This window comes from Dermacentor albipictus, chromosome 9 (assembly GCF_038994185.2).
Source record: "Dermacentor albipictus isolate Rhodes 1998 colony chromosome 9, USDA_Dalb.pri_finalv2, whole genome shotgun sequence".
In the NCBI taxonomy this organism is placed as follows: domain Eukaryota; kingdom Metazoa; phylum Arthropoda; class Arachnida; order Ixodida; family Ixodidae; genus Dermacentor; species Dermacentor albipictus.
In genome coordinates this window covers 106,826,427-106,841,541 of record NC_091829.1, presented here as the reverse complement: position 1 = coordinate 106,841,541, position 15,115 = coordinate 106,826,427, and the positions used below count along the sequence as shown (strand labels likewise).

The 15,115-nt window shown below is 44.2% G+C and overlaps 1 protein-coding gene across 5 annotated transcripts in view; it reads left to right on the top strand.

The window, feature by feature from the left end:
* LOC135907185 (phospholipid-transporting ATPase ABCA3-like) overlaps positions 1-15,115 on the top strand; it is a 279,026-nt gene that overhangs the window by 117,895 nt on the left and 146,016 nt on the right. For all 5 annotated transcript variants that reach the window (XM_065438859.1, XM_065438861.1, XM_065438860.1 and 2 more), the window contains 4 exons: positions 91-208; positions 2,566-2,720; positions 7,440-7,595; positions 8,789-8,999. In XM_065438859.1, the coding sequence (XP_065294931.1) occupies positions 91-208; positions 2,566-2,720; positions 7,440-7,595; positions 8,789-8,999 (640 nt within the window). The remainder of the gene's footprint in view (positions 1-90; positions 209-2,565; positions 2,721-7,439; positions 7,596-8,788; positions 9,000-15,115) is intronic.

The following is a 15,115-nucleotide window of genomic DNA, read 5'->3' as shown; positions in this document are numbered from 1 at the left end:
ACGCTGAAACCACATTTTCTGAGACACGAGACCCGTGACACTATCGCGTTGAAATCCTAAATATTGGCCTCATTGCTGCCCCTTCCACAGGTTTTTGGCGCCAAGCCAGTGCTGAACGGCCTTAATTTAAAAGTGTGCGCATCGAAAATTACAGTGCTCCTTGGTCACAATGGATCCGGGAAGACGACTCTGATGACCATATTGACTGGTAAGCGGAACGAACTCATACTTGTTGCTTGAAAAAGCGAGAAAGAGAGAGAGAAGGCTCTTTATTAGGAAAGCAGGATTTTACCAGCGCGTATACAACACCTGGCATGCTACTCTTGTAGAAATGTAGAATGGGATTAAAAGATTGCAGAGAATAGCGGGCTAAAATGAAAAAATAAGAATAAATATGAAATGCGCAAATAGGCCTCATACTACCATTTACATGTTAAATAACGTGTAAACTTAGGCTTTTCTATATGAAATGTTGAAAATCTTTAATGTTTTACGAATATACCAGTTTCTGACAGGCATTAGAACAATACACAGGAAGGGCTGGGCATTGGTCCTAAGACGCTATGTAGCATTAACGGACCGTGGTAATTTATTCCCATTGGTTGCGCAAATAATTGCCTCTCGTCGCGGTACGCTCATCATGGACGCTCATCTATGGCCTGGGAAATAGAACTTCAATCTGTTAAGACATCTGGAAAAAAAGCTGATGTAGCTTATTTTCTTAACCTAGCAAGCTTAAGCAGATATATAAGTACGTCTGTTTTTATGTTTATCTGCCGAAGGATCTTTTGGTCTACAATAAACCAAGAATTCATTTTCTTATGCAACGACGTAAATTACGATTTTTTTCTTATAGCCACCGCGACAGACAGTGTTGTCCATCTTTAGCAACAGCGCAAGAAAATTGAGCAAAGTAAAAAAAAGCAGACACACACGTTTGCCACGTGTGATATTTTCCCCTGTTTTCCCCTGTTATCATGCCGCCTAATTTTTTTAGACATAAAATACGCATTTGCGGGCTATTTCTTATCTGAAAGTGTTTCTGTGAGGCATGATAGAAAATTCGAACAGGACAGAAGTTCACAGGAAGATGAAGGCTGCAATTAATGAACAGTGGTCTAACAAGCAATTTCGGTTGCAGTCAAGGTTTCAACAAAGCAAGTCCTTGTACTCAGGCCGGCAATTCTTTCACAAAAAAAATCCTTTTCGAAAGGTCGGCTTTACCGACATTCCTGGCGCAACCACTATTCATGACGATAGAAAATTGAGTTATCAAATATTCGTACACTGGAAGAGCAATAAAATGTGGAAATCAAGAAATTATCAACAGAAACAAAAGCGTTCCTGTTCTTCAAATGGCATATTGTTTTACATATACATTTCCCGTAAAATAAAAAGAAAACGTTAGTAAAGTAACAGAAAAATTTAAAACATTATTCTTCCCTAAAAGGAAACAGATAACTGTCTTCAAAGAGGAAAAAAGATTCTGTAAATATAGCCTTTCCTTCGAAAAATTCCAAATATAGGCTTTCCTTGCCACTGTTCAATGCACCCAGCCATTGGATGCCCTTTGCGATCTTTCTCGATCTGCTTGCTGGGCCAAAGAGCCTCTTCCTAGAAGGTAGAAAGGAACAATCAGCTGCGCTCACAAATGTGGTGGCGAGGATATTACGAGCACTTCTCGCTTCGGCTTGTCGACTCCAAACACACTTTAGTGTTGCTGTGTACAGTGCCCGAATGGCACCTTCTCCTCGACATCACCGCGCTGTTCTTATGGTAAATAATTAGCAATGTAGCCTGCCTGCGGTGCGAGAAAGATATGGCGGTGAGACCACCAGCACCTGCGCCGGACTGCCGCAAGGTCATTGGGTCACTCGATAGAGCTTCCTCCCGCAGACTTCCCCCTGTTTTCAATAGAGCTTGAAGTTTGGCGGTGACCTTCTTCGCCACTAGTGCCTGTTTTCGAATAAAGCTTTCGCGCGAGACCTGCCTACTTTACTGGGCAGGTCGTGAACCCTGTCACTAGTTCGGCAGCGAAACAGCCACGTCAAATAAGATTCCTGCAACGCGAGCAGAAAGCAGTGTACAATCTCGAACCCACGCGATCATTAGAGATTGCTCTGGAATGTACGATTACGCATACTAAATATTTCACGGATTTTATCAAGGACATTTCACCATCGTTGACACTGATGCATGACACTCTTCTTCGTACACAAGTACGACTTCGCCCATTAGGTCAACAGGTTAATAACGCCTTTTTGCATCCTCACAGTGTAAACACCAAATATACACCGCCACTGTATACTATATCCTAAACATTGAAGTCAAGAATCACTATCGGTTCTAGCTTCATAACTGGTGGTGGACCACTAAGCGAATGATGGGTTAAGCATGGCTGCTTAATTCACATTGAAAATCGCAGGACGAAAATTCGGCCAAAGCAGCAGAAATATCTCATTCTTCGAATAAATTATTTCTTAATTGCCTTCGTTTTTTAAAGGTGATACGCTGTATTTTGTATTAGAATAGGGGTTCATTCAGCAATTTGTGTAATTTCCGTAGGAATTCAGGCTCCAACCAGTGGTGCGGCCACAGTCTGCGGCTACAATGTTGCCAGCCAGCGCTACCAAGTGCGCCAGCGGGTCAGCTTCTGTCAGCAGACAGACATCTTTTTCGAATACATGACTTGCGCTGAAAACGTCTACTACTTTGGATCGGTACGCTCCCGGCATCTTTGCTGTGATCAGGCATTATTCCAATATCAGATTCACCAAACGCTCTCGCTAAAACCACTGCTATTATCTGTAGAACTAGGATTCACTGCATTTAGTAATAATAGCTTACTTTCAACAATAGAAAACAATACAGTAAAGCTTCCTGCTTAAACTTCATATGGTCGCAAATATTAGCAAACAGGAAGAACCGAACTGTTTCGGTTCACGTTCAGTTTCTGAGCGAAAACTGTAATAAGTCGAAGAAAATAGTAGTTTTTTTAATTACTTTGTTTGGGTTCAAACTGTTTAGAAGTAAAATCAGGAAATTCGCTAGCCCCTGATTTCCTGCTAAAACTGTGGTGCACCTTAGGAATGTACAAGTTCACTACATTGTTGTAGACAACAACTGGGGGAACATTATTTTTGCACAAGTACTAATTTTAACAAGCGTATCAAAAAGCATGCACCACGGCATGTCGTAATTCATATATTCAGTGGGATTCATGGTGCCTTGTGTTTAATGCCACATGGTTCTTGGACATTTACAGTAAGGAGTATCAGCAAAACGTTTTCGTTGGCTTTCTTTATATTGCGGTAGCATAATAGGTGAACGTGATCCACTTTCTCATTCCTCATCTTCCTCAAAGCGCACGAAGGTAGAAACATGGAAAATATGGAAGGACTACCTGGTCTTGTGTTCGACGTCTACGTCCATTGCTAACATGTCGGCGAGGGTCTATTTCCGCCTCTCAGCAACACCATTCGTCTGCCAGTGGTAGGCAGTTCTCCTCCTGTGGCTTGTTCGGATGTGTTGCAGAATAGCTTGGGAAGTAGTACCTCCGTCGGCGATGAACACATCCTCTATCCTGAAAGAGTTCATCCTCTTTTTTAACCGTCACTACACCGTGACATCTGGCTGAGTTCATTTTGTGTTCCTGCACTGGCCTGCCCCATCCAACCGCAACGCCAATGCCTTCCCGGATTATCGAGCTAACCACCCGGTACAATATTTGCCTCGGAAGCATGGCTTGCACACGAGACGACCTGGAAAAGAGCAGCTATGTCAAGTACCACCATAAGTGACCAAGCATTGCCTGCCGCTTTCACGTTGCCACAACCCAACGAACAACCTACCTTCCGTGGAGTTTCATCTTACAACACAGAAACACGGCTCGAGAACTTTAAAACATATAAACCTTCAACAACTGCAGCTCTGAAGACAAGCTGCGCCATGTGTACCCCTCCTTCAAGGACAACACAAAGAAATTCGTCGAGAATCCAGGGTCCATATTTAAATCGTGCGACCTGTTCCGCAAAAACTTTCTTAGGACCTTCCCGAGTGTTGTGCGAATAGAAAATACTGGAGATCTGCGGGAAGCCCCAGTGCAGCTACCTAACGAAACCGTTGCTATCGTCGCAGCAGCGTTAACCCATCTTTTCGACCTGGGCAACACGGAAATGTCAAAGAAGTAGAATGTTTTCATACTGATACTTGTTGCGAGGCAGGAGCTGTTAGCTGGAATACTATGGAACCCGCCAAAGGCTTTCGAAGAGTTTTTCCTGAGGCCACCACCACCGAGAAGAGGGTCGAAATGCTAAACAGACAGCATAACTGGCGCATAATTAGACAGGCTGCGCCCAAGTTCAAGCACTGTGCGCCAGCGACGTGCGGGAGACTATGGGAGCAGTTGTGCGAAAGCTTCGAATGATTCTTCCAGCGCTGATACGCCAGGTTGCATCGATTGCTGGTATTGTTCTTCAACAAGTTCTTCGGTCGCTAGTAGCATCAGAATGCCCGCAGCCTCAATCTTAAGCAATTATCAAAGCCTCCGTCGCCCGTGGTCGAGTCACTCCTCCGCGCCCACGCCAGGGCCCGATAACGCCGCAACTCTCTCAAAACCATCACCACCACCACCGCCAACCCGTCCACCAATGGTCCACTCAGTGCCCTGAGGAAGACGTGTGGCACGCTCCATACCACCGCCCGCTCTGCTATCACTGCGGCATAGCCGGGGATGTCTACCGCTGATGTCCAGACAGCGGCTTGGGACTATGAGGCCTTCCCGTGAAAGCGCCGCGCTCACAGCAAGAGCAACGGCCTCGCGACATCGCCAACATCGCCGCCACCCTGTGGAGCCCTCGACTACAATCAGTTCATCGTCACCAAGCCATGAAGTTTCGTCGGAACACCACCAATGCATTGGCCAAAGGTAGGGCTGGTCAGCAAGTCCATATGCGAAAAACTCATGACCGCAACCGAGGGAGGTGCGCTTTGTCGGAATGCAGAAGATCCTCCACCGCCAACGCCGACGCTTCAACATCCCACTCGACGAAGTAGCTGGGACATGCCACCATCAAGACGAAGCCTAGAAGGCAAGACTGTGCCACCTACAGAAGACTTGACGACTAACCGTAATAACAACGACACAATGCAGCGCATCATGATCCGACTCCTCGACCTAACATTAATGCAAGAAAAAGAACAACCGACCTCGACGTGCACCAAAACAACCATGAGGTCACCGCTATAGTGGATGCTACGCCCCCAAGTTAGAGAAAGTCATGTGAGGGCCCCCAGTTTGGGCCGCTGAAGGACACCTCACAAGCTGACTGGAAGCTGCATGGCAGGAATTACCGTCCATGACCGCGCCTGCCCATCCCCTATCTCAGATGTCGTGTTGTTGTCACGTAGACAGAACACAGTAGCAACAACTATGGATCACGTAACTAACTCTTTATTGGGCGAACTTCTGCCCAGCAAAACAAGTAACATGGACGCAACGACAGCGGCGAGCAAAATCAGCGATTGTAAAAAATGGGGTCACCGCACCTTGCGCTTCGGCATTTTTACATGACTCGTCAAATGTTCCAGCGTAGTCGCGGATGCCCACCTGCTTTCCAGAAAATACTACGCAACTCGCCTAGCGCATTCAGTCAGATTGAAAACGGTTCGGTAACAACAGAGAAGGTGTAGAACCGACAATATCATTCGATAATATTCTGATACCTGCAGACTCGGCCTGCACCAAGCGACAAAGTTTAACATTTGTTATCTGGTGAAAAACCGTCACTGGAGAAGGAGAAACAAGTACACTTGTCAATATATACGACGATCCTCAACATTGGCCATTGTAAGATCACACACTGGAGATATAAATTTCACAGATGGCTTTCTCTGACAGGTGGACACATCGCGCACTGCAACCATTGCTGCTGAGTCATGTTAGTGAATAGCACAATTTATCTATTTACCCTTCAAACTATATATTAACAATAAAGTCGTTGTCGCAATTGGAAAATTGAAGTCGAGCATAGTTGACGAAAAAAGTGTTATTAAAAAATTTGTGTTAAGATATGACTAGTTCCTAGAAACATGTCTTTAATATATTCGACAGAACAAATCAATGTTTCAGTTAACGCTTAAAGGCACTCGATTTCCGAAAGACGCAGGTTTTTTTTTTGGGGGGGGGGGGCTGTAGGACTTCGATGTTGTTCCCGGGAACAACGCTTCGCCTTGCAGCAGGGTGACACTAAAGGGTTTGATAATTGCGCACCCAAACGGCTTTGAGAATCTTGAAAATTGCGTGCCACAAGGGTGCAAGCCTGGAACCCAAGCCAGTCTTGTGTTCTGGCGTTCGCGCTGACTCACGCAGTAGACGACTAAAATCTCATGACATTCAGGATTTTCTTCGCTTCGAGTGCCAGTCACACTCCCAAGGAGACACTTGTAAAACACACGACTTCTCGGCAGTCTTTACGGAGAACATGAAATGAGCCCCGCCACCCGTTTCCCTCTTTTACCTTTTATCGGGCTCACCTAGCCTTCGCTCATGGCAACAGCAGATTATTTAACGATAAGCACTGCCATTGTAAGCCTTCACTCATTGTAAGAACAGAATATTTACCGCGAAGCACTGCTGTCCGAAGCAACCTAGTTTTGGTCTTGTGTCTGCTTTAGCCCCTTGTTTGCGAAGCAGTCAGAGGAAAGCACCCAGTAACAAAGAGAAAAACAGCTGTTTCCATACTCCTCGTACGCGATTTGTACCATAATTAAATGAAATGCTTTGTGTCGCTAAAGAAGTGCGCAGAACAGCCTAATTATTCGTGGTATCGACGCAACTCTCGAAAAGCTCATTTGCATCAAAGAATGCCGCCCTTGCTCAGGACTTGAGTTCCTTCTTTTAATGCTTCGGTGTGGTCCCGCTCTGCTCCGGTTGCCCCCACACAGCTCTAGTGACAGGAAGCACACTTTGTGAATCTGCATTTTTGAGTGCTATATTTGCTTCCAGCAAATGTATAAGATATGCCGACGCATGTAAAAGCATTTAGCGTTGAAATGCGTGTAGGAACTGAATCTTCTCAGTGAACAAGCTTCCCTTTGCTAGCAACGCTGTGACCTAGAAATATGTTTATGATTGGTTTGAAAAACTTACCTTCCCAGAGACACACACTGCACTCATTCCACCCTAGGCGCCTTGCGAATTTCCAGAGAGACGCACACCCAGTACCTACTTGGTAAGTAGTTGTAAATGTATACATCCATCAGAACACTTAAATTTCTCATAAACAACATTCTCTTCCGCACGAACCATAAATCGCATTACGTAGGTATCAAGTGGATTAGGGTCTACTTAATCAAGCAAATTTATAATTGTTTCCTACTGTGACTCTAAACGATCTCATTTTAGAGCGCTCACAACTTGCGTTCAATTTGCTCCGCAGCTCAAGGGAGGAAAGCCCGAGAGGCTCGAAGAATCCGTCCGGGAGACCCTGCGTTTGGTCGCGCTGGAAGACAAGGCTTCAAGCTTTCCCAAAACGCTCAGTGGTGGCATGAGGAGAAAGCTAAGCATAGCGATGGCACTTCTTTCTAAGCCAGAGGTAACTTGCGCAGCGCCCGCCATGGTTCATGACTGGATATGGCGCTGCATTGCTCAGCAGGAGATCGCGTGTTCTCTTCCCGATCGCATTTGGACGAAACCCAGAAATGTTCGCGTGGTTGCAAATAGGCGCATGCTCATGAACACCGAGGTGGTATAAATCAAGCCCCACTTCCCTTCTACGGCACCACTCACAGTCACATTGTCATTTTACCGCGCAAACCCAAGAAATCAAAATATTGTTAGTTCGCCATCAACAAACGTATCCGTTGTTTCTACCAGTCTTAAGAGTATCGTGCTCCAATTTCTGTGTTGCGCCGTACATCCTGTTTTAAATATGCTAGTCAGTGAAACCTGCACTGCTTCCCAAGGTGAAGTTCGAGCAACTCTATGACCTTTTCTATATTGTATTCAACTGTAGGTGTTGAATAGCCTTGCATGAGAACGAGAATTTGTCACTTTTATTGTACCTCTAGAATATTTGGAAAAGCACGTTTATCTGTCCCGAAAGGCGACCAAGTGCAAGAGAACGGATCCATCAGAAGAATAAAAATGGGTTCAAGGGTGTAAGGTAGGCATTATCAAGTGATGACCGCGACCCTACCGGTATCTTTGAATTGAACAGTCTACACTCATTCTATTCTATCAGTACTGACGTCCGCGGGAGAAACTTGCAACATAACAACGATGCTTGAGGAGAACTTCTAGTTCGATGAACAACCCAATTTCCAGACAAGTTGTTTCTTTCGAGCAGATCAAGTTTGGCCTCATTAAACCACGAACTTCAAAGCTTTCGCCTGCACTACTTTTTGGGTTGAAACCGTGCCAGCATACAACTTCTTCGGGTGCCTCGTAAAAAAACATTTTGCAAGTGTAGTAATTCATTGATAAACATTTTCGTTTCCGAGGATATCAGCGGTAATGTACCTCAATTTTAAGCGTAGCATTAAGTAAGAGAGAGCGGTGGTAATTTGAGACTAAATGGAGTTAACCAAATTTCTCGTTTACATAAAGAGGAAAAAAATGGAGCCACCAATTATCGGCGGCTTGTAACAGCTACAGAATGAGTGCCAATATTTTTACTGCGTCTTTAAAGCAACCCACGTAGCCAAGATTAATCCACAGCAATTGCCTTCGGCAATCTAGAAAGTTCGGTCGTGTACGTGACTGGAAACCAAATCACTTGAATTCCAGGTGCTAATTCTGGATGAGCCGACGGCGGGCATGGATGCAGAGACGAGACGGACTGTATGGGACGCCTTGACAAACCTGGCCAAAGATAGAACTCTGCTACTCTCCTCTCATGACATGGAGGAAGCTGATGCCATCGCCGACCAGATAATCATAATGGCGTCCGGTGGGATCGTCTGCAGCGGATCGATATCCTTTCTGAAGAAAGCATGTGGTGAGCTTCTGCACCTTCCCGTTAGCTGTATGTACTGGTTTATTCGATGATGATAACTGTCTTTTGGCTGCCCAGGTAGATAATTATTGACGCGTGTACTTGTTCGTCTTTAGCGTGCGACCACGTTTTGCAGCCTAACGAATGTGATCGCAAAGCACAGGACGCGCCAAGCATGTATCCGAAGTTTCTGGAATGTTATCGATGGTTCCATCCGCTGTCTGTCACCGAAACTTGTGTAATCTGATTGCATGTATGCGCGACGCGAATAGTGTAGAAGTTTGTGGAAGTCCCGCGGGTCCCAGCGAGTGCTCTGGAGCATTCGATGACTGATGTATAAAAGCCGACGTGCTTGACCCGCTGAGGAGATGTTCGACGAACGCCCAGTGTGTTCGCCGCTTTGTTCTTTGAGTGTAGCCTGCTTTTGAGGGCACAAGTTCGCCCACTAAAAAGCTAGTTTCGTTATACCACTGTTTTGCTGATTTCTTCACCGTCACTACCACGTGACAATATAATGTATGCACGCAACACGACTGATAGTAAGCAAGAAAGTAATAAAGGAATAACAGTATTATTTTTTTATTTGTTTATTAAATTATTTATTTATTACAAATACTTTCAGAGCCCGAGGGCATTACAGAAAGGAGTGGTTAATACATATACAAGTGTGCAACAATACAATTTATGAAAATTCAAGTTAACAAAATAAGTAATCTTCAATGGCACTTCTGAACTTAGTGTCGATAATGGCAGCGATGGATGCAGGAAAGTTGTTCCATTCTGTGCTGGTTTTGGGAATTAAAGAATAGTTATATAAATTGGTTCGGAAAAATGGCACCCCAACCTTGAACCTATGGTCCACACGCGAACAAATGTGCGTCAGTTGAAGAAAAAGATAGCTTTTTAACACTTCATTTTGATGATAGATTTTGTGAAAGAGGCAGAGACGAAGAAATTTACGACGTAAAGACAGATAAGGCAGGTTTAGTGTGTCCTTCATAGTGGATACAGAAGCGTAGTGGGAATAATTTGATAGAATGAATCGGGCTGCATGATTCGGAACAGATTCAAGGGAAGCGATTACTATGGATTGACTGGGGTCCCAGATCCTGAATGCATATTTCACTTTCACTTTATTTCCTTAAAGACCCTCATGTGAGGGTATTACATAAGGGGTGGGACACATATAGGTTAACAACAGTAAACAGAAAAGTGGTGAACGAGTTATACAAACAAAAATGATTACTGTGATGCAAGCGCACGCGTAATTTGGTTAAGGAACATAGATGGGCATGTGATGGCAGCAAGTTCTTGAGGAAGGTCGTTCCAGTCGCAAGCAGTCCGGGGGAAGAATGACGAAGCAATAGTTTTTGTGTGTGCTTGTGGTCGAGACACCTGCTGCTGATGTCCAATGCGAAGAGAGAAACGCGGTTAGGGAGGGCAGATGTAGGGTTCCTGTGATAGCTCGGAATAAAAGAATTTATGAAATAAGCTCAAACTAGAAATGTGGCGACGAAGTGCAGCAGTAGGTAGGTTGGACTGCGATTTCAGAGATGATATGCTGATATCAAAAGAGTACGAGGAATGAATGAATCTAGTTGCCCTGTTTTGAACTGATTCAAGTGAATTAGCAAGGTATACTTGTTTCGGGGACCAGATGGGCGGTGCGTATTCTAATTTCGATCGAACTAGTGATTTGTATGCGAGTAGCTTAACATGCAGGGGGACAGAGTGGAGATGACGCTTTAGGAAGCCAAGCGTTTTGTTAGCAAATGAAATAATATTCGCTATATGGCTATTCCACGTAAGATCATGGCTAAGATGAACACCGAGATATTTATATGATTCGACAGGGTCGATAGGAACGTTAGGGATAGTGTAGGGAAACAGGAGAGGATTACTGTGACGGTGGGAAGATATATATTTGCATTTGTTTATATAAAGTGTCATTAGCCAGTCGTTGCACCAGTTTTCTACCAGATTTAGGTTATTTTGTTGGGATTGTTGGTTAAAGGTGTCAGTAACTGTTTTGTAAATACCGCAATTGCCGGCAAACATCCGAATATGGCAATCTAATTTCTGAGGTAGGTCGTTAATATAAATTAAAAACAAAAGAGGCCCATGGACGGATCCTTGGGGTACCCCTGAGGAAACTGGTAGTAAGTTAGACATTTGTTTATTAATTATGACTGATTGGGAGTGGTGAGTCAAGAATTCTTTAATCCATGCTAGTATGTCACAATGCAAGTTTAAGCTGGAAAGTTTCAGAAATAGGCGGTTATGGGGTACCTTGTCAAATGCCTTAGCAAAGTCGAAGAAGATTGCGTCGGTTTGGAGATAAGCGTCAAGGTTGGCATGCAGGTCGTGAACGAAAATGGCTAGTCGAGCCTCACAGGAGTAACCTTTACGAAATCCATGCTGTGATGAGTGAAAGAAATTATTTGAGTCCAGAAACTGCATTGTTAAGAGTAAATGACGTGTTCCATGAGCTTGCAGGGTATGCTGGTAAGTGATATGGGGCGGTAGTAAAGTGGTGAATCTTTTTTACCCGACTTGTGGACTGGGACGACCTTCCCCACTTTCCAGTCGTGGGGTATGATACCTGTAGAAATGGACTGCGAAAATAGCAAGCATAAAAACTTGGTAGACGTGTGGCGAGTGTTTTTTAAGACCTTTGTGTTGATTTCACCAATGCCGGTAGATGAAGAAAGTTTTAACTTATCTATAAGAACTTAACGGCTGGCATTGCAATTAGGGGTCACTGGCTGTCATGAGAGGTGCTGGTTTTTGTTCTTTAGTGAATACAGATGCGAAGGCAGAATTAAATATGTTAGCGCACTCAACGTCTGAAATAACACATCCAGAATCGTCAGTCAGGGTAACAACGCGCGAAGATTGGGGGTTTAAAAGCTGCCAGAATTTAGTCGGGTTATCTGTAAGTATGTTTGGCAAATCAATGTGGTAAAAGGAACGTTTAGCGTTTTTCACTGCGACCAAATACGCCTCTTCATTAGCGAAATATTTTTCCCATGCGCAGTCTGTTCTGCTCAGTTTAGCACTACGGAAAAGGCGTTTCTTTTTATTTTCTATTCTTCCCAGAGTTTTGGTGAACCAAGCATGCATGAATGACTTCATGATCGCTGATTTCACGGAGATAAGTAGTAGTGTTCAGGCTGTTGGGGTGGCTATATAGTATGAGGTCAATGATGTTAGCAGTATCTCCGGCGATGCGTGTAGGCTGGGTTACTAGTTGGGCTAGGTTAAAAGTTAAGCAGACATCCATAAATTCACGGGATTCATCCTGTCTAAAAATAGGATAATTAGGGGCACACCAATCTATGCCAGGATAGTTAAAATCCCCCAAAAGAAGAATGTGTGCCTTAGGGTGTCTAGTTTTAAGTTCGTTTAAAATGTTGTGAAGTTTACGGGGTAATTCGGAGCTATTGTAAGGGGGTCTATAACAAACGCCAATTAATATAGATACTGGGGTGGCGCGACAAAGGAGCCCTAATATTTCAAGGTCTGATGAAATGTTTATGTGGGGACACTATAGCTTATTGCTTTTAGCAATAAGGACGCCACCCCCTCGAGAGTTTGTGCGATCAGTGCGGGAAAGATTGAAGTTAGGTAGGTTACAAAGAACTTCAGCGTCACTTATGTTATCAGTCAGCCAGGTCTCTGTCAAGATGAGCAGGTTGTTGCCCGTTGAAGACACGAGGCTGGACACAAGATCGCTCTTTGGAAGCAGGCTGCGTATGTTGGTGTAGATAACCGAGAGGCAAATATTCTCTCGAGGGGCGGTATCGCAAAGATTAGGTTTGTGACGATGGCGAGGTAAGCGCTATGCTATTTCCGTAACCGTTTCTGTTGCGGCATCGAAGGTGTAGCGTTTCTTTCCGAGAAACAAAGTCTTGTATCGCAGGGAGAACGGTCCGGTTTTTGCTTTTGCAAACGCGACAAGGGGTGAACTGGAAGGGAAAAGTCTTCTCCAATGCTAAAATTGGTGCCCTTTAACTTGGGCCCGTTTGAGAGGACAGTTTCTTTTGTTTTAGAGGACAAAAATATAACTATAATCGGCCGCTGACGGCCATCTTTGTAGCGACCCAGACGATGTGCGCGCTCAATTTGACATGGGTCCAAGGTTATGCGTAATTTGTCACGACAATGGCGGATTAGCAATTCTTCCGATTCAACGAACGTTTCGCGCGAATTAGGATCCGAAAGGCCATAAAATATCAAATTGTTGCGGCGTGACCTATTTTCGGTGTCATCTAACCGACCTTCAAGGTTAGTAACAAGAGCAGCAGTCTTAGCGGATACAGTTTTGGATGGACTTAAGTTTTATAAATAATTATTTTAAGGAAGAGGGCGCTTTGGAAAAGTTACAGCGCAGGTAGCCAAGAGTGCGGCTAGCATTGCGGGTTACGTAATCAACGTGCATGTTCCAGGGTAGGTCGTTAGTAATATTAATGGCAATTTATTTGTAGGAGTTAACGGGATTCAAGGGGGCCCCTTTAAGGTAATCATTGTGGTTTGTACTGCGAGGGTGCCGGGTTATTCTCATGGTTTTACATTTATTAACGTTTAATTGCATAAGCCATTTGTCACACCATAGAGATAATTGATTGAGATTTTTTTGGTATTTAGTGAATCAGATAAATGTGTTATTTTATTGTAAATTACGCAGTGATCTGCAAAAATCTTAACTGATGAAAAAACAATACTGTCAGGAAGATCATTTATATGTACAAGAAACAACAAAGGGCCCAGTTCAGACCCCTGTGGTACGCCGGACGTAACAGAAGAAAGAGCAGAAGAATAATCGTTAGCAGTTACGTATTGAGTACGGTTTGAAAGAAAGTCTTTAATCCAGTTAAATACGCTAGTGTCGATATTAAGTTTACTAAGCTTGAAAACGAGTAAGTCATGAGATACTGAGTCATATGCCTTTGCGAATTCGAGAAAAATGCAGTCTATATCGAAACCGAGGTCAGTAGCTATAAATAGATCATTTGTAAACGTTAGTAGTTGGGTCTCACACGAAAGCATTTTCCTAAATCTATGTTGAGAATTATTAAAAAAAGAATTGTTCTAAAGAAATTCAATTAGCTGCGAATGTATGCTGTGTTCTATCATTTTGCATGGTATGCTAGTCAGTGAGATCGGAAGATATTTATCTGCTGAATGAGCATTACCCGATTTGAAGATAGGGACCAACTTCCCCACCCTCCAGTCGCTGGGTAATGTTGAACACCGTAACGATTGTTTAAAAAGTTTTGAGAGTATGATTGCTGAGTACACTGTGGTCATTTTCAGCATCTTTGAGTTGAGTAGGTCAGCACCAGCGGAAGAGGAGATCTTCAGATTGTCAATGAGCTTGGTAACGCCAATTCAATCCATAACAATGGGGTCCATAGGGGAAAAGTTTTGGTCAGATAAACGGAGTAATAATGCAGGAGCAGCTGTATTGAAGACGGAAACAAATGCGTTGTTTAAGACTCTGCAAGACTGGCTAAGTGTCGTCGCTATCAGATAACTGTATGAGTCGTGTTTTTGAACCACTGTCAATGTTCCAAAATTTGCGAGTGTTTGTTCGAAGTACCGATCGCAGGGTGTTGTCAAGAAAATAATCTTTTGCGCACTGAATCGCACCAGTATATTCTTTATGTCGGCTCTAGACAGCTGATGGCTTCGTTAAGGCTGCTTTGTCACGCGCCTGATTCGTGTTAAAGTGAGACGCTGCGCGAAGGAGAATTTACTCACTGCTGTAGCCGCTCTTCAAGCCAGCGTTCTGACAGCAAGTGCGCGCGTGATCGTGTGTGCGTTTGTGTATTTGGGATGCGCGTGCGAGGCGTGTGTGTGTGATAGTATGTGTTTGTCTGTGTGTGCGCCTGCGTGCTGTATGGGTGCGGGATCCTCTATTTGTCTGCGTGTGTTGTGTCTGTATGTTTGTACATGCGTAGGCGTGATCGTGTGCGTCCGTGCGCGCAGGGTGCGCGTTGTGTGTATGTGTACGTGATCATGTGTGTTCTTGTGCGTGTGTGTGTGCTTATGGACGTCTGTGCCTGATATGTGTCTGCTTGTGTGTTTGTTTGCACGTGTATGCGCTTGTGTGTTCG